The sequence below is a fragment of the Pelodiscus sinensis genome, chromosome 7 (assembly GCF_052426305.1).
Source record: "Pelodiscus sinensis isolate ZL-2025 chromosome 7, ASM5242630v1, whole genome shotgun sequence".
In the NCBI taxonomy this organism is placed as follows: domain Eukaryota; kingdom Metazoa; phylum Chordata; order Testudines; family Trionychidae; genus Pelodiscus; species Pelodiscus sinensis.
This window is the reverse complement of record NC_143058.1, coordinates 3026806-3046277: the sequence shown is the minus strand read 5'-3', so window position 1 is coordinate 3046277 and position 19472 is coordinate 3026806. Positions and strand designations below refer to the sequence as shown.

Below are 19472 nucleotides of genomic sequence, written 5' to 3'. Positions count from 1 at the left end.
AGGACAGCGAAACGCACCCACACGCACACCCCGGCTGCAAAGGACAGCGAAACGCACCAACACGCACACCCCGGCTGCAAAGGACAGCGAAAGGCACCCACACGCACACCCCGGCTGCAAAGGACAGCGAAACGCACCCACACGCACACCCCGGCTGCAAAGGACAGCGAAACGCACCCACACGCACACCCCGGCTGCAAAGGACAGCGAAACGCACCCACACGCACACCCCGGCTGCAAAGGACAGCGAAACGCACCCACACGCCCACCCCGGCTGCAAAGGACAGCGAAACGCACCCACACGCCCACCCCGGCTGCAAAGGACAGCGAAACGCACCCACACGCACACCCCGGCTGCAAAGGACAGCGAAACGCACCCGCACGCACACCCCGGCTGCAAAGGACAGCGAAACGCACCCGCACGCACAGCCCGGCTGCAAAGGACAGCGAAACGCACCCGCACGCACACCCCGGCTGCAAAGGACAGCGAAACGCACCCACACGCACACCCCGGCTGCAAAGGACAGCGAAACGCACCCACACGCACACCCCGGCTGCAAAGGACAGCGAAACGCACCCACACGCACACCCCGGCTGCAAAGGACAGCGAAACGCACCCACACGCACACCCCGGCTGCAAAGGACAGCGAAACGCACCCGCACGCACACCCCGGCTGCAAAGGACAGCGAAACGCACCCACACGCACACCCCGGCTGCAAAGGACAGCGAAACGCACCCGCACGCACACCCCGGCTGCAAAGGACAGCGAAACGCACCCGCACGCACACCCCGGCTGCAAAGGACAGCGAAACGCACCCGCACGCACACCCCGGCTGCAAAGGACAGCGAAACGCACCCACACGCACACCCCGGCTGCAAAGGACAGCGAAACGCACCCGCACGCACAGCCCGGCTGCAAAGGACAGCGAAACGCACCCACACGCACACCCCGGCTGCAAAGGACAGCGAAACGCACCCGCACGCACACCCCGGCTGCAAAGGACAGCGAAACGCACCCGCACGCACACCCCGGCTGCAAAGGACAGCGAAACGCACCCGCACTCACACCCCGGCTGCAAAGGACAGCGAAACGCACCCACACGCACACCCCGGCTGCAAAGGACAGCGAAACGCACCCACACGCACACCCCGGCTGCAAAGGACAGCGAAACGCACCCGCACGCACACCCCGGCTGCAAAGGACAGCGAAACGCACCCACACGCACACCCCGGCTGCAAAGGACAGCGAAACGCACCCACACGCACACCCCGGCTGCAAAGGACAGCGAAACGCACCCACACGCACACCCCGGCTGCAAAGGACAGCGAAACGCACCCGCACGCACACCCCGGCTATAAAGGACAGCGAAACGCACCCGCACACACAGCCCGGCTGCAAAGGACAGCGAAACGCACCCGCACGCACACCCCGGCTGCAAAGGACAGCGAAACGCACCCGCACGCACACCCCGGCTGCAAAGGACAGAGAAACGCACCCACACGCACACCCCGGCTGCAAAGGACAGAGAAACGCACCCGCACGCACACCCCGGCTGCAAAGGACAGCGAAACGCACCCGCACGCACACCCCGGCTGCAAAGGACAGCGAAACGCACCCGCACGCACACCCCGGCTGCAAAGGACAGCGAAACGCACCCACACGCACACCCCGGCTGCAAAGGACAGCGAAACGCACCCACACGCACACCCCGGCTGCAAAGGACAGCGAAACGCACCCACACGCACACCCCGGCTGCAAAGGACAGCGAAACGCACCCACACGCACACCCCGGCTGCAAAGGACAGCGAAACGCACCCGCACGCACACCCCGGCTGCAAAGGACAGCGAAACGCACCCGCACGCACACCCCGGCTGCAAAGGACAGCGAAACGCACCCACACGCACACCCCGGCTGCAAAGGACAGCGAAACGCACCCACACGCACACCCCGGCTGCAAAGGACAGCGAAACGCACCCGCACGCACACCCCGGCTGCAAAGGACAGCGAAACGCACCCGCACGCACACCCCGGCTGCAAAGGACAGCGAAACGCACCCACACGCACACCCCGGCTGCAAAGGACAGCGAAACGCACCCACACGCACACCCCGGCTGCAAAGGACAGCGAAACGCACCCGCACGCACACCCCGGCTGCAAAGGACAGCGAAACGCACCCGCACGCACAGCCCGGCTGCAAAGGACAGCGAAACGCACCCGCACGCACAGCCCGGCTGCAAAGGACAGCGAAACGCACCCGCACGCACAGCCCGGCTGCAAAGGACAGCGAAACGCACCCGCACGCACAGCCCGGCTGCAAAGGACAGCGAAACGCACCCACACGCACACCCCGGCTGCAAAGGACAGCGAAACGCACCCACACGCACACCCCGGCTGCAAAGGACAGCGAAACGCACCCGCACGCACACCCCGGCTGCAAAGGACAGTGAAACGCACCCACACGCACACCCCGGCTGCAAAGGACAGCGAAACGCACCCACACGCACAGCCCGGCTGCAAAGGACAGCGAAACGCACCCACACGCACAGCCCGGCTGCAAAGGACAGCGAAACGCACCCACACGCACAGCCCGGCTGCAAAGGACAGCGAAACGCACCCACACGCACACCCCGGCTGCAAAGGACAGCGAAACGCACCCACACGCACAGCCCGGCTGCAAAGGACAGCGAAACGCACCCGCACGCACACCCCGGCTGCAAAGGACAGCGAAACGCACCCACACGCACACCCCGGCTGCAAAGGACAGCGAAACGCACCCGCACGCACACCCCGGCTGCAAAGGACAGCGAAACGCACCCGCACGCACACCCCGGCTGCAAAGGACAGCGAAACGCACCCACACGCACACCCCGGCTGCAAAGGACAGCGAAACGCACCCACACGCACACCCCGGCTGCAAAGGACAGCGAAACGCACCCGCACGCACACCCCGGCTGCAAAGGACAGCGAAACGCACCCGCACGCACACCCCGGCTGCAAAGGACAGAGAAACGCACCCACACGCACACCCCGGCTGCAAAGGACAGCGAAACGCACCCGCACGCACAGCCCGGCTGCAAAGGACAGCGAAACGCACCCACACGCGCACCCCGGCTGCAAAGGACAGAGAAACGCACCCACACGCGCACCCCGGCTGCAAAGGACAGCGAAACGCACCCGCACGCACACCCCGGCTGCAAAGGACAGAGAAACGCACCCACACGCACACCCCGGCTGCAAAGGACAGAGAAACGCACCCACACGCACACCCCGGCTGCAAAGGACAGTGAAACGCACCCACACGCACACCCCGGCTGCAAAGGACAGAGAAACGCACCCGCACGCACAGCCCGGCTGCAAAGGACAGTGAAACGCACCCACACGCACAGCCCGGCTGCAAAGGACAGCGAAACGCACCCACACGCACAGCCCGGCTGCAAAGGACAGCGAAACGCACCCGCACGCACACCCCGGCTGCAAAGGACAGCGAAACGCACCCACACGCACAGCCCGGCTGCAAAGGACAGCGAAACGCACCCGCACGCACAGCCCGGCTGCAAAGGACAGCGAAACGCACCCGCACGCACAGCCCGGCTGCAAAGGACAGCGAAACGCACCCGCACGCACACCCCGGCTGCAAAGGACAGCGAAACGCACCCGCACGCACACCCCGGCTGCAAAGGACAGAGAAACGCACCCACACGCACACCCCGGCTGCAAAGGACAGCGAAACGCACCCACACGCACACCCCGGCTGCAAAGGACAGCGAAACGCACCCGCACGCACACCCCGGCTGCAAAGGACAGCGAAACGCACCCACACGCACACCCCGGCTGCAAAGGACAGCGAAACGCACCCACACGCACACCCCGGCTGCAAAGGACAGCGAAACGCACCCACACGCACACCCCGGCTGCAAAGGACAGCGAAACGCACCCACACGCACACCCCGGCTGCAAAGGACAGCGAAACGCACCCACACGCACACCCCGGCTGCAAAGGACAGCGAAACGCACCCACACGCACACCCCGGCTGCAAAGGACAGCGAAACGCACCCGCACGCACAGCCCGGCTGCAAAGGACAGCGAAACGCACCCACACGCACACCCCGGCTACAAAGGACAGCGAAACGCACCCACACGCACAGCCCGGCTGCAAAGGACAGCGAAACGCACCCACACGCACACCCCGGCTGCAAAGGACAGCGAAACGCACCCACACGCACACCCCGGCTACAAAGGACAGCGAAACGCACCCGCTCGCCCACCCCGGCTGCAAAGGACAGCGAAACGCACCCACACGCACAGCCCGGCTGCAAAGGACAGCGAAACGCACCCACACGCACAGCCCGGCTGCAAAGGACAGCGAAACGCACCCGCACGCACAGCCCGGCTGCAAAGGACAGCGAAACGCACCCGCACGCACACCCCGGCTGCAAAGGACAGCGAAACGCACCCACACGCACACCCCGGCTGCAAAGGACAGCGAAACGCACCCGCACACACACCCCGACTGCAAAGGACAGCGAAACGCACCCGCACGCACACCCCGGCTGCAAAGGACAGCGAAACGCACCCGCACAGCTACAGGCGACACAATCGACTGCGAAATGCTCCACAATGGCAAGATCCTTGGGAGCCAATTCTCCACTGTATGTCACTGAGCGGGGTTTGAACTGGGGTCCCGCTGCCCCAAATCCCAGCTCTGGGTCCCCCGAGGCACCCAAGACAGGCGCCCCAGCTCAGCAGCCCAGCCAAAGCAAGGGACACACCCCAGTTCACGCAGCAGGAGCCCCAGAGAAAGGAGGCAAACCCAGGCCCCCCACTAGGTCTCTGCTGCTCTAACCGCTGGGCCACACAGCCACACGGAGATGGCCTCAGGGAGCGAGCGTGCGCAGAGCAGTGACCCGGCCGCTGCAGTCAGCTGCCCCCTGCCCACCTGACTGGGAACCGTGCCAGGCTGCCGAGAGCGCAAAGCTAATCACCTCGTTAGACGCCCAGGGAGGCCGCGCGAGGGGGGCCGGGAAGAGGAGCTGTTGTCTGTGCAAGGGCTGGGCATAAGCCCCGGGTCTTCTACCCCAAGGCAGCCCCTGGCCCTGCCTGGAGAGAGGCAGGTGTGGGACCGGCCCTGCCCTGCCCCACGGGAGGCGCCCCCGCAGCCGTGGGGGGTCCGACCGTCTCGCCGATGGGCTGTGGGCTCGGCCCCCGGGAGCCCGCGCCGGCGTCCAGCCCCGCCCCTTCCCGCAAGCTTGGAGCCAGCGCCGGCTTCCCACGGCCGGGGCAGGGGGGCTCCCAGACTGGATCCGGCTGGCGGGGGGAGGAGGAGGCTCCATGCGCCCCTGACCCCCACAGCTGGGGGAGCAGCAGTGTAGGGACCACTCACCTGGGGCCTTCCCCCGCTGCTCCCATTGGCCGGATACTGACCAATGGGAGCAGTGGGGGGAGGTGCCTGGGAATGGCTGCACCCTCCCGCCCAGACCCCCCACCCCCGCCCTGCTCCTGCACCCTCCCGCCACACCCCCCACCCCACCCTGCTCCTGCACCCTCCCGCCACACCCCCCACCCCACCCTGCTCTTGCACCCTCCCAGCCAGACCCCCCCACCCCACCCTGCTCCTGCACCCTCCCGCCCAGACCCCCCACCCCACCCTGCTCCTGCACCCCTCCTGCCCAGACCCTGCTCCTGCACCCTCTCCTGCCCAGACCCCCCACCCCACCCTGCTCCTGCACCCTCCTGCCCAGACCCCCTCCCCCACCCCCCCCCCACCCTGCTCCTGCACCCTCCCGCCCAGACCCCCCATTTTCCCTCCCACACTCTACTCCCGCCGAGACCCCCAGCCTCCCCCAGCACCCTCCCACCCCCCCACACCCACCCTGCTCCTGCACCCTCCCGCCCAGACCCCCCATTTTCCCTCCCACACTCTACTCCCGCCGAGACCCCCAGCCTCCCCCAGCACCCTGCCACCCAGGACAGGCCTCCCCACCGGCCCGCACCCAAAATCTGACGCCGGTTTGGACACTGGCACAAATTCGCTGCCTCAGTTTCCCCAGCTGGAACGCAGCCTCAATCGTTCCCGAGCGACAGGGCCGCTGGAGGATGGATTGCGAGGTAGGCGATAAACGTTTCGCCGGGACCTTTCATCTTGCCTGTCTGCCCAGCTGCCACCCACCCTGGCGGCTCCAATGCGTGTGGGGGGGCTCCGCCCAGTGCCCACCAGTTGGCCCCCCTTGTTGGCCAGGCCAAGGACCCCCCGAGGGGGCTGCCAGGCCAGCGGGAGGCACACGGGGGTGCTAGCTGCAGATCTCACTCTTCTGGGGCCCCCAGCCGGCAGGGCGGCGGGTCCGGGTCAGGAGGTGGCCCCTGGCACCCACCTCGGGGGGGCTCGCCGCTCCCAGCCCAGCGTCCCCCAGCACTGCCGCCCCCCCAGCTGCAATGGGCAGGTCCCCCTGGGGCATTGCCCCGAAGCTTGGGAAGCAGGGAGGGTCTCGGGCCGAGGCGGTTGGGGCACAGACCCCAGATCCGGGCTGGCCTGCCCCGGCCACCCACGCCAGCTTGGCCTCATAGGGGCTCTTCCACCGACACGCCCCCTCCGCAGGCAGCCCCTTGCCCTTCCACCGCCTGCCCACCCCCCCGGCAGCTCCCTCCACCCCGCCCCTCTTACCTTCCGGGACCGGCAGAGGCGCCGGGGCAGGGCGCAGAACAGGTACTTGCTCCCGCGGAGCAGCGAGCCGAAGCACCAGCCGCGACGGCTCATCGCTCGCTTCGGCCTGGCCCCCGGCCCCCTCGATCGGCAGCCCCCACGGCAAGGCGGCTCCCAGCGCCAACGGCCGGTAGGGGCTGTTCCCCAGCCCTGCAGAAACCGGAGGCTCCGGGCGCAGGGCTGGGCTGATCCCGACTGACTCACCGCAGCACCTGCTCCGCAGAACCGGGGGGCTCCAAGCAGCACCCAGCCCCTCCTGAGCCTCACTGCGACCCAGCCAGGTGCCGGAGCCACCCCCCTGCGCCCCGGCGGGCAAGGCGGCCGGATCCCGACTGTGCGACAGGCAGCGGCAGCCGGCGGGGCCCTGGGGCGGGCAGCCAGGCTGGAAAGCCTCCCACACCGGCGCTCCCCAGGGTGCGGGGCAATTAGACAAAGTGCCCCGGCTGCGGAGAGCGGGACGCAGCCTCCGGAGCCGCCCCAGGCCCTGCTCCCGAGCCAGCCCAGCGCTGCTCTGCCTCCGGAGCCGCCCGGCGACTCCCACCTCCCATTAGCTAATGAGATCCTCGCACGGGCTTTGTCTTGCAGCTGCCGGCGGCTCCAGCGCCTCGGCTCGTGTCCTTGGCGCGGGGCTCAGCCCTGGAGCCGAGCGAGGCTGCCCCGCAGGCGCATGGGGCTGAGCCCGGGGCAGCCAGGGCAGGGGCCAGCAAGCAAAGGGGAGGGCAAGCCAGGGCCTGGTTGCAGGGAGCCCCCTTCAGGGGGCTCGGCCGCTGCCCCCCACCATGGGATTTCTCCTGTGCCGCTGCAGGCACATCGCCAGCGGATCTTTCCTCCCTCACCCCAGGACAGAGGGGAAACTGAGGCACGGAGCACCCAGCTGACTTGCTCCAGGTCACAGAGGGAGTCAGGACTGGACACCTGGGGACTGGCAAGTGCTCTAACCACTGAACCGTCCTTCCTATCTTCCTGCTTCAGCAGGGCGCAGAGCGGGGTGTGGGGCGCTGGCAGGGGGGCCTGTGCTACATTTCCTACAGGCCCCCGGGGGGTAAGGGATTAAGGGGTGCAGCTAAACAGCAGGACCCCTGGGTCCTAGTCCCAGCCCTGGCAGTGGGAATGCAGGCAAGGCTCTTCCCTAATGCCTGCCTCGGTTTCCCCCAGGCAATGGTCTGTGGGTCTGCTCGCTCAGCTGGGAGAGAGGCGCCCCAGCTCCGCTGCTGGTAGGGAGCCCAGAACTCGAAATGTCCATGTTGCCACCCCCGGCCCACTGGGCATTTCAAGCACCGCACCCTTCCCAACGCGGCACTGCAGCCACCAACCGCAGGGCCGGGCCGGACCACTGAGGCAGGGCCAGGGAGACCCACCCCCGTTCCGGGCCGGAGAATCGCCCACCCACCTGTCCCGGAGCTCCCCACCCACACAGTCAGCAAGTTCTTTGGAAAATCCAAACCCCAATGCCGTCTCTCGACGCCAGCCTGGGACACGTGCCAGACCCAGCGGCTCCCCCCAGCCCGCCTTGGACTCAGCGGGCCCCGGTTTCTAGCCTTTCCCCCCGGAGCAGGTTTGCCTTTCTGTTGCTCTCGCTGGGACCCTCGCCCGTGGATCGCCATCCTTGCAACGCCCCGAACTGGACCTCCGGCTCACTGCTCCCCAGAGCCTCGCAGCACAGCACCTGCCGAATCCTCCGCACCCCGCACCGGTTAACACGCGCCAGCCACATTCGCCGCTCTCACAACAGCTCCCCCTCGGTCGCTCGGCCAGCGTGGGATCCAGCAGAACCGCCCGCTCCATCCCAGCCGCCCGGCCAGTTCTCCCCCGCTTGTTTCCTACGTACGGAACCTCGCGCGTGACCGGAACGGCAGGTCACCGTCCGGATATCGGGCCAAGTCTGCAACTTGGGAAACTCCTCCTGAATCCGGATCCCAGCCTCCAAAGTACTTGCAAGCCCTCCCCGCCAAGCACGCTCGTCAGGGCGCCGGGTCGGCCGTGTCTGCCTGGACCACAGGGCAGAGCTCTCACGAGCAACACCCAGGCCTGTCTCAAGCCTGGTGCATGTAAACCCACAGGCAATGCTGAGGGGGAAGCTTTGGGAGGCAGGAATGTTTTGCACAATCACGCAGATTAAACCTGGTCCAGCGAGCCCACGTCAAAAACCCACAACAAGCAACCTTGTCTGGGCACTTCTGTTTCTGATCGGCAAAAACACAAGATACAGCCATAAAGCTGTTAACCACCCATGCAGATTTTGCAACATCCTGAGTAGCACGGTGTGCTCCCAAAACGGGCATAACAGGCGCCTTACACGAGACGTAATCGATTGGTAGAGATGATTAGACCGACCAAGTCGAGGATAATAGAAGAACTGGAGGACACCAAGCTGTGTCTACACTGGGCCAGTTATTCCGGAAAAGCAGCTGTTTTTCCGGAATAACTTGCCAGCTGTCTACACTGGCCGCTTGCTTTTCCGGAAAAGCACTGACGATCTACTGTACAATTGTCAGTGCTTTTCCGGAAAAACTATGCTGCTCCCGTTTGGGCAAAAGTCCTTTTTCCAGAAAAACTATTCCAGAAAAGGGCCAGTGTAGACAGCACAGATTTCTTTTCCGCAAAAAAAGCCCCGATCGTGAAAATGGCGATCGGGGTTTTTTTCCGGAAAAGCGTGTCTACATTGGCCACGGACGCTTTTCCGGAAAAAGGGCTTTTCCGGAAAAGCATCCTGCCAATGCAGTTGCTCTTTTTCCGGAAATACTTATAACAGAAAACTGTTCCGTTTTAAGCGTTTCCGGAAAAGGGTGCCAATGTAGACACAGCCCAAGGGTACGTCTAAGGCTACGTCTAGACTACATGCCTCTGGCGACAGAGGCATGTAGATTAGGCTACCAGACATAGGAAAATGAAGTGGCGATTTTAATAATCGCCGCTTCATTTACATTTACATGGCTGCCGCGCTGAGCCGACAAACAGCTGATCAGCTGTTTGTCAGCTCAGCGCGATAGTCTGGACGTGCGGGTGCCGACATCAAAGGTATTTGTCAACCACCCAGGTAAGCCTCCTGGGATGAGGTTTAACTGGGTGGTCGACAAATACCTTTGATGTCACCAGGGAGACTGGCCTCCCGATCGTTGCACAGCAGGACACAGCCCGCGTGAGACGCAGCGTCTGCCGGGGACAGACCGGAGAACGCTCCCCCTCCAACAGCCGCCCTGGACCCGCTGACATCCAGGGGGAACAGATGAAGCCGCGGGGACGCCCTGCGGGGGGCTATTCCCGGACTCGGACTGGCTCCCACAGGGCAATTGCTCCCTTCACTCCCAGGCGCTGGCTGCAGGATGAGGGGGCGAGAGACCCTGCCTGGCGGCGTTGCTGTAACACTCGGTACCCAGCAACAAGGGGGCCACAGGCCAGTGACCAGCACCGGGATGCAGAAGGCACGTCAGAGACCTCCACGGGAATTCTCACGCCTCGTGCGACGCACGCCACCCAGCCGCCGCTTGGCGGTCCCACGGGGAGCGAAGGGAGTCACCATCGCGGAGGGGGTGTCGATGCTCGGCCACAAGGCCCTCGGGGCCGGGGCAGGCTAAGAACCCAGCTAGAGCAGTGGGGCAGCTCCTGGGGCCCCTCTGCTCCGTGCTACAGCCCCCCCAGCGGGGGAGGAGTCGTCGTCCCTCCCAGCCCCTGACTCTGGCAAGGATCCTCACCCTGCTTCCCCCTCTACCTGCCAGGTCACGCTCAGAACGTGGCCCCCGGCTGGGTGTGCCCAGAGATGGCGCAGGGCACAGAGCTCCTGGCCCTGGTCCTCCCCCGAGCCCGTTGCCCCCAGCCCAGCACCCGGTGGGGGCACAAGGCAGTGCGAGGGGGCAGTGCCACACGCAGAGCTCGGCGGCCGGGGCGGGCCAGGGAGGGGACACGGTTAGACCTGGCACCGGGGACGGGGGGAACGGTGCTGGGGTGAGGATAAAACCAGCCCCCCATTCCGGCTGCCCTCTGAGCGGGACACGCTCGCCCTCCGCAGCCACACGCACCAGCCAAAGCACGACGGGTGTTAGCGGGGCTGGCAGCAGAGATCTGGGCCCCGCTGGGCCGGGCGCTGCACAGACACAGCCAGGGACAGGCCCTGCCCGGCTGACCGGTGCGGGGGGGGAGGATTCATCCTCCATTTTATAGATGACAAAGTGCTGCGCAGGGAGACCCCGTGGCCAGCCCTGGGTCACACGACAGGCCTGGAACTGCCACTAGACCAGCCTCCTCCTCCTTCCCCGCCCGGACTCCCCTGTCCCTGGCAAGGGATCCACCCTCCCCCCTCTCCGTGGGGCACAGCTGGGCCTGGGGGAGGAGGCAGGGAGGGGCTTTGGGGGACGCTCCACGGGGGGGTGGCTCTGCTGACAGATGCGGGTGACGAACGGGGAGCGGCGCCTCACGCCAGGGTCCATCAGTGATTTGCTAATGGAATTAACGCCCCCCTCCAGCCCCCTGGGAAATCACAGGATGCTCCCCATGAGCCAGGGCAGCAGGCAGCCCCAGGGAGGGGCTGGCCCCAATGCCGCGGAACGGCACTAGGGGGCGCTGTGCTGCCGGGGGGACTCAGTACTGGGCTGGCAGCCGGCAGCGTCCCCACCCAAAGACCCCCACCTAGCTCCACGCGTAGCCCGTCCCCAGGCTCCCTGGCAGGGTCTCTCCTGCCTCAGCTCCCCCTTCCCCGCAGCGGGGAGGAGCCCTGGGGTGAACAGCGCCCTTGGGGCAGTGGCGGGTGCAGCGTTCCCAGGGGACGGACGCTCTCCGGCGGATGACTCTGCGGGACCCGGCAAATCTCGCCCGGTGCAGCGGAGGCAGCGATCTGGGCGTTGCCAGGCAGTTCTGCTGGGTCTCGTGCAGCCGGGAGCCCACCGGGCAGCGGGTGCCACAGCCGTCGGGCAGGAGCGGGTGAGACGCTGGGGGGCCCCGAAAGCAGGAGCTGCTGCGGTGGGGGGGGGGGCTTTCTCGCCTCCAGCGGCCGCTGCTGGGGGAAGCAGATGGTTGGGGCTGAGGCCTGACCCCAAGTCCAACTTGAACCCCCTTCGGGGGGCGGTACCCGTGATGCCGGCCCTCGGCTGCTGCGGCCAGTCCTGGCACCCGCACTTTAAGAAAGATGCTGAACACCTGGAGAGGGTGCAGGGAAGCGTCCCTGCGGCTGTCAGAGAGCTGGTGACAGCGCCGGCCGGGAGGGCCCGGCTCGGTCTGCTGGGCGTCTCAGGAAGGTGCCGTGAGCCCAGGGCGCCCTTATCCAGCGCCAGCCCTGAGAGCCAGCGGGGGAGGCACAGGGAGAGCCAGCGGCTGGGAGCGACACCAGCCCTGTTCCGACGGGAACCAAGGCCCAGCTATCTGCCCAGCCGGGTACCCGCCCGGACCCGACGCCCCACGGAGGGGCCTGCCTGGGAACCAAGCACACCTTTGGGCATGACCCAGAGGAACGGGGTGACACTGGAGGATACAGGGGGTGGGACCGGCGGCTCTCACGGTGCCTTCTGGCCAGAGGCTCGGGGCACCCGGCGTCCTAAGAGCGCTCCGGGGTTAATTGCAGGTAGGCCTGCCCACCGCACCGGTCCGTGTCGTGTGCAGCGCTCCGGCGGCCCCATTACAAGTGCTTGCTTCGAAGAGACGAGCAAGGAACCGAAAGGGGACTGCCGTGGCTGCAGGCCGTGGCTGGCGGGCTCTGTGGACACACGGTCCCCCTGCCGTCACGTGGCAAAAGCTGGCATCTCTTGGCAGCGCTGCCCGACACGCACTGAGCCGACGCTGGCCCGCGTGGCTGCGGCGCTAGAACGGGGGAGCCACGCCGGCTGGGGTCCCCGGGGCAGCGCCCGAGGTGGCGGGACAGCTCTGCCGGCGTGCACCCAGCTCCCGTGGACTCCCCTTTAGGGGCCGGAGGGCGTGAACCTCTAAGGCGGGGCTGTCTCTCAGCAAGAGCCCAGAACCCCGCGGGACGCTCTCGCACTCGGATCGGACGTGTCCGCGCTCCCGACCTGCCCCTTTGGGTCCCCGGCCCGGAGAGCGGGGCCCAGGGATCCCTGGCGGCCGCGCGAGCCCAGAGCCAAATCACCAACCCTGCCCCCCTGGGATGTGAAGTCAAAGTGTGCTGGGGGGGTCTCACAACGGGAGGGGCAGGACACTCCCCCGTGCGGTGGCCACGCTCAGGACAACGCAGCTTGAAGGGGGAAACGTTTGAAAACTTCGGGCCCGTGGAAAGCGGCCTCCGAAAGGCACGGCCGCCAGAGGGGCGAGGCGATCCGGGACGGCCCCAGCCTCCCCCAGCCTACGCCCCGTGGTCTGCGCAAGGCCGGCGAGGACTCTGGCTGGCTGACGTCCATCTGTCTGCCCTGTGTTTTGAGGCTTCCCTGCTCCCTGGTGGAGCGCCGCCCCCAGACCGCCCTGGGCAGAGCATCTGCCTTCCCTCCCGCTGCCCCCGCCCCTTTTAACAAAACCAGAACGGCCCCTCCGGCTGCTAACAACGGTGGGCACGTTAGCCCGAGCCTCTCCCACAGGGTCCCGACAGGCTTAACCGCTCGGCCTGTCCCCGACTTGCAGCCACCTCTGGGGCGAGGCACAGCCGTTGTTAACGTTAACAGCGCGCGGGGCCACGAGGCCGCAGCTTCGGCTGAGAAGGACCCAGATGGGATTAGCAGCCTAGGAATCTAGCCCGGAGCCCGAGGTTCACGCCCGCCCCTGGAGACGAGTGTCATGAGACCCCCAAGGACCGCAAGGGGTCAGGACCTTGGGTTCTGGAGGGAAGATCCCCCTACTTGCCCCACACTGTAGCGCCCCCTGGAGCCACGCTGGGGCCCTGGCTCCGGGCCGCCCCACGTCTCCCGCTTCCCAGCACCCCGACACGCCCGTCCCTCCCACTGCAAGCCAGCCCCACGATTTCTATAGCAACCCGCCGAGAGGTCACAGGCAAAGGCTTCTCTGCAGGTAGGGATTGGAGCCAGCCACCGAAGTTAATCCCCTCCTGAGCCAGGAACACCTGCTGGGAAGGCCTGGGGGGCGCGGCATGGCCGGGCGGATTTGCCCTGCCCCGGACTTTCCCTTCCCTTGCTTGGGGTGGTGGAGACGCCAGGCAGGGGCGGGGAGGGGGTCTCAGCCGCCCCCAAGCCTGGGGCATCGCCGACCCGGAGGAGGAGAATTCCAGCGCCCGCCTGCATGCACGTCCCTGGCCCCTACGGACCAGGGGAGGGGACAGCGGAGCGGGGGACCCAAGGGCGGAGGCTGGCAGAGGTTCAGCAGCCGGGGCAGCGGCACTGCGAAGCCGAGCGCTGGGGTCCCCTGGCCAGAGCTCCCCTGTATCACGCTGTGCCAGACTCACGTGGGGGCGACTGTCACCCCCAGGGGCTGCCAGCCGCCACCCACGACAACGCCGATGCCCCTGCGGCTGGCACGGAGCCCTTCGCTCGCGCCACCCTGCTAGCGCCAGCCCCTTCCAAAGCCGGGCTCTGCCCCCCCCACCCCGCTTTGCACCCACCCTGTGAAATCCTGACCTGGCTCTGCGGGGGGGCTGGAAAATGGGGCAAATTGTCCACGGTCCCCTCCCCCGACATTTGTCCCCTTGCAAACTCCCAGTTCACCCCTGAGAAACTGCCCCCGCTCCTGTTTGCTGGGGAAGGGGTTCGCCTTGGCCCCGCTGGCTTTATAGAGCCGTTCAGGGGCCCCCGCCCTGCTTTCCCAGCAGACGCGCCGGTCACGGAGGGCCTCAGGGTGGCCAGCTCTCGGTGCCGCCCCCTCCAGGCCGCCCCGGGGTGAAGGCAAGTCTGCCACCTTCGCCACGCTTCCAGACACGCAGGGCCCCAAAAGGAGCCCGGGGGGCGTCTGCTCAGCCCATCTGGCCACAGGCCGCCACTCAGCCGGGTCTCTCGCCCCCAGCCCCACGTGGGTTTGCAGGGCGCTGGCGTAGGCGTCCCACCCTGCTCTGTCTAGGAAGGAGCATGGCGGAAAGGGATCTAGGGGTCAGAGTGGACCACAAGTTGAATAGGAGCCAACAGTGTGATGCTGTTGCAAAAAAAGCAAATATGATTCTAGGTTGTATCAACAGGTGTGTTGTAAGCAAAACTCGTGAAGTCATTCTGCCGCTCTGCTCTGCACTAGTTAGGCCTCAGCTGGAGTACTGTGTCCAGTTCTGGGCACCACATTTCAAGAAAGATGTGGAGAAATTGGAATGGGTGCAGAGAAGAGCGACAAGAATGATTAAAGGTCTAGAGAACATGACCTATGAAGCCAGGCTTCATGAACTGGGCTTGTTTAGTTTGGAAAAAAGAAGATTAAGGGGGGACATGATAGCGGTTTTCAAATATCTAAAAGGGTGTCATAAGGAGGAAGGAGAAAATTTGTTCCTCTTGGTTTCTGAGGACAGGACAAGGAGTAATGGGCTTAAAGTGCAGCAGGGGAGGTTTAGATTGGACATTAGGAAAAAATTCCTAACTGTCAGGGTGGTCAAATATTGGAATAAATTGCCAAGGGAGGTGGTGGAATCTCCCTCTCTGGAGATATTTAAGAACAGGTTAGATAGACATCTGTCAGGGATGGTGTAGACGGAGCTTGGTCCTGCCTTGAGGGCGGGGGGCTGGACTCGATGACCTCGCGAGGTCCCTTCCAGTCCTATGATTCTATGATAGTCTACCCCTCCCAGCCCTCCGGCAACAGATCACCTGAGTTCCTGGACCGCGGGGCAGGGACCCAGGCGAAGACACTGGGGTCCCTTCCCGGCTCTTCAGAGACATTCGCCCCCCAGGCCGACTCCTCGCCCTGCCCTGGAAGCAGCTGACCGGCGCCAGGGAATTTCACGGCTGTGTCGTGGGAGCGGGAGCCTCGCCCAAGGGCCCTGAGGTGGGGAAGCTGCCCCATTGCAGGGGGTGGGACGTTGAGTGTGATCGCGTGGTGTTGCACTGGCCTTCAGAGCCACAGACTGGCCAAGGCGTGGCCGGGTGACGTGGCTGCAGAGGGGCCGGACGCGTCCCCTCGAGGGGGCCCAGGGTGGCTGCTCTCATGCACCAGAAGGAAGGTTGGGGGCTGGTGGGGGCCCTGAGGTCGGAGACCCAGGTCCAGCCCTGAGCTGGGGCAAAGATCTCAGTGGGGCAGCCATAGGGGTCCCCAACCGCCGATCTGTGGACCGGTGCTGGGCCGTGGCACGCTGCCAGGCCACGTCCATGCCTCAACAGGGCCATACATGGGGGGGGGGTGCAAACGCACCTCCCCGTGGTCCCTGTGTGTGTCTGTCACATGGCCTGATGGGGGTGCAAGGCCACTGGCCACCTTCCCCCCTTTGCCCAGCTCAGCAGGGGGCAGGGGCTGCCGGAGGAGGAGCAGGAGGCCGGCTTGCAGCACATCACCTGCCCCATAGAGCACTAGCTGCCACGGCACAGCCAGGGCGGGATGGACCCAACTGTTGCGGAGGGAGCTGCGGACGGGCCTGCCCTGGCTTCTGACAGACGCCCCCAGCGGAGATGGGAGGCCTTCCCGCCTGCCCCATGTGCGTCCCCCGGTCCTGAAGGCAGGTGAGAGCATCCTGGCTTCTCATGCTGCAGCTGCTCCTGCCTTCCCCAGGGGCGCCGGGTAGGCTGGAGCCGTTCTGCCCGGTTCATATGTGGGGCGTGCAGGCTGGGGGGCGGAGCTGTGAGCATCTCCCTCTCTCTGGGGTGGGGACTAGTGCAGGGAGGGGGGCTAGCGGGGAGGCCGGGGTGTCTAGCTCATTCCCCTCTGGGCTGCAGGCAGCACGAAAGGCCTGGCTCCGGACATGAGCGTGATCCCATTGCAAAGCAAGTGTACAGAGCTTCAGAGCGAGCCCGTCCGTCCGGAACCACTTTTTACGTTTACACGGGTGCGAATGGCTCGAGATGAGGCCGGATTCTTCGAACGGCATTTTGTAGAGTTGTAGACGTCTGCAAACAGTGACCCCTCGGGCACGCATTGTGTGCGCACAGCTGTGCCGTACAATAACGCCTGACTTCTTCCAATGAATTACCATACGGAATATGCAACTAACACGTCACTAGTCCACCAAAAGACGGGGAATGGGTTTGCGGGTCTGCGGATGAAAAAGGCCGGGAACCGCTCACCACCTGCACACACCTCTGCCCGCCGACTCCTCGGAGGCACAAAGATCCCATTGTAGGCCGGGATTGGCCCCAACCTACCGGCTTCCTCCAGGACTTTCCCTAACAGAGGCCCCGGAGCCCCCAGCAACGGCCCCTGCCTTTTCTCCTCGTCTGCTGGTTCCTGTGACCCTCCTTTGGGGGGAGCATGGGGTCCTCTGCATCTCCCCTTCCTGGGAGGGCACCCCATGCCTGCCTCCTCTGCTCTGGGCACGGGTGCAAGTCAGAACTTTGCCCAGCACAGCCCACGCCGCACGGACAGGGCCTGAATTCCCCTGACCCCCCATCTTCAGCGGAGACACCAGAACTGGAACTCAGGTCGGCATCAAAACGCTCCCTTGCCGCTAGACCCACCCCCCGCCTCCGCGCTAGAGAGCATTAAGCGCCCCGAGGAGACCCGCTGCAGCCTGGCACCAAGAAGGATGCAGGGGGGGGGGGGAAGGCAAGCTGCCAGTGGGGGGTGCAAACCCCTTGCCAGCCGGACGAGCCGGGATCCACTGGACCGTCATGTGAGCCGGCAGCAGGCGGGTTGGAAGCAGAGCCGGAGGCCTGCCAGGCTGTGAGGGACTCCGGCTAGTTCCCCTTCGCCTGGCTGCAACCCTGCAGAACGATACCCTCGCCCGGGCGCTGCCTGGCTTGCTGCCACCCTGCCATGCCCTGTCCCTTGAGCGTGCCAGCTGCCCCCACCCCCCGCCAGAGACCAGGAACAGCATCTGAAATGCTGCCCCTGTCCTCAGGGAGCCAGGCCGAATCGGGCACCCACAGGAAGAGGAGCAATTTAGGGGCGGTTTCCCAAAGGCGCTGGCCGGCGCAGACGGGTTGGCTGGCTGTACGCCATGGAAGTGCCACGTAATGAAACCCGTTAGCACCTATCTGCATCTCTAGGCGCCTAAATACCTTTGACCCTCTGGCCCCGGCGAGTGGCCACACGATGGAAAAGCGCTGCGGGGTCAGCGGAAAGGCCTTCGGAACCTGTCGCGCCAGGCGCTGTACATCGCCCAGCGACCCCTGCTGGCCCGGCGCTCTTAATGCACGGCTCCCCCGCACTGGGAGTTGCTCCCATGAGAGGGCAGTCGGCAGCCCCCTAGGAACCACCCAATGTGCCAGAGGTTCTTTGACACCCGCGACGCATGGACCAGGCTGGCCGAGGACCCAGAACCTGAGTCACAACCAGCCCCCCTGCCTGCTTGCTGCACCGGGACAGCGGCAAGAACAAACTGGCCACGGCAGGCCACGGGCTCTCAGACGCCGGCTGCATGCAGTGCTCCCCCTACGCCACCCAGGAGAGTCCGATGCCGCCCAGCTGATTAGCAGCGCGCCCAGGGTGCTGTTTCTATGGGTGGTGCACAACCACACGTGCCTTGGTGCACGGAACAAAATGCATTCCACGCGTGGAGGGAAACAAGGAGAGGACCCCTGGCTGCAGAGTTAGGCCACATCCCTTTCTGCTCCTGCGCCGGGTGCCAGAGGGGCCGGATCGGGCCCCACACTCACCCCACCGGGTTCATGGATTGCTCGGCCCGGTGCGGCCCACAGGGGTCCGGGCGGAGAGATGCTCCCCCCTCCCCTCCCCCGCCCGCCTGGGACCTTCGCAAAGTTTAGCGCAAGACTCGCGCCCGCCAGGCGAAGGGCCGCATCCCCGCCCCGCACGAACCCCCCCCCCCCGGGCCCCGGCCGCCCCCCCGGGCCCGGCTGCCTGGCCCCTTCCCCGGGCCGGCCGTACCTGGGCCCGCCCCGGCTGCTCACCTGGCTCCGCGGCGCCTCTTCCCGGCTCCGCGCCGACGCGCCCCGCGGCCCCCGCTCGCAGCAGCCCGGGCGCCCGGCGCGTCCCATGGGCTCGGGCGGGGAGCGCACGGGCCCGCCCCGAACCAGGAGCCGGAGCCGGGGCGGGCCAGGCGCGGCGCTCCCCCTCCGACCGGGCGGGGTCGCGGGCACCAGCGTCTGGGGGTCGGTCCCGCGCGGCGCCCGCCCCCTCCGGGGACCAGCCCAGGCAGCCGGTCCGGCCGAGTCCCGGGACAGCGCGCCCGGCGGGTGCGGAGCCTCCCCCGGCCCTGCGGCCCTGCTCCTCCTCCTCCTGCCACCCCCCCCGGCCTCGAGCTGCCCTCCCCCGGCCCTGCTCCTCCAACCACCCTCCCCCGGCCTCGAACTGCCCCCGGCCCTGCTCCTCCAGCCACACCCCCCCCCCCCCCGGCCTCGAACTGCCCTCCCCAGGCCCTGCTCCTCCAGCCACCTCCCCCCCGGCCTCGAACTGCCCCCCCCGGCCCTGCTCCTCCAGCCACCCCCCCCCGGCCTCGAACTGCCCCCCCCGGCCCTGCTCCTCCAGCCACCCCCCCCCGGCCTCGAACTGCCCCCCCCCCCCCCCCGGCCCTGCTCCTCCAGCCACCTCCCCCCCGGCCTCGAACTGCCCCCCCCCCCGGCCCTGCTCCTCCAGCCACCCCCCCCCGGCCTCGAACTGCCCCCCCCGGCCCTGCTCCTCCAGCCACCCCCCCCCGGCCTCGAACTGCCCCCCCCCCCCGGCCCTGCTCCTCCAGCCACCCCCCCCCGCCTCGAACTGCCCCCCCCCCCGGCCCTGCTCCTCCAGCCACCCCCCCCCCGGCCTCGAACTGCCCCCCCCGGCCCTGCTCCTCCAGCCACCCCCCCCCCGGCCTCGAACTGCCCTCCC

At 66.6% G+C, this 19472-nt stretch overlaps 1 protein-coding gene across 6 annotated transcripts in view; it reads right to left on the bottom strand.

Moving 5' to 3' along the window:
* The window catches only part of TNS1 (tensin 1), a 251173-nt gene extending 232435 nt beyond the window's left edge, over positions 1 to 18738 (bottom strand). For 2 of the 6 annotated variants that reach the window (XM_075932996.2, XM_089779632.1), the window contains exon 1: positions 18557 to 18738. In XM_075932996.2, coding sequence (XP_075789111.2) covers positions 18557 to 18643 — 87 coding nt within the window. In that variant the 5' untranslated portion in view covers positions 18644 to 18738. The remainder of the gene's footprint in view (positions 1 to 18556) is intronic. The other 4 variants (XM_089779629.1, XM_089779633.1, XM_089779630.1 and 1 more) reach the window with 4 other exon arrangements.
* Between the last annotated feature and the right edge of the window lie 734 nt (positions 18739 to 19472).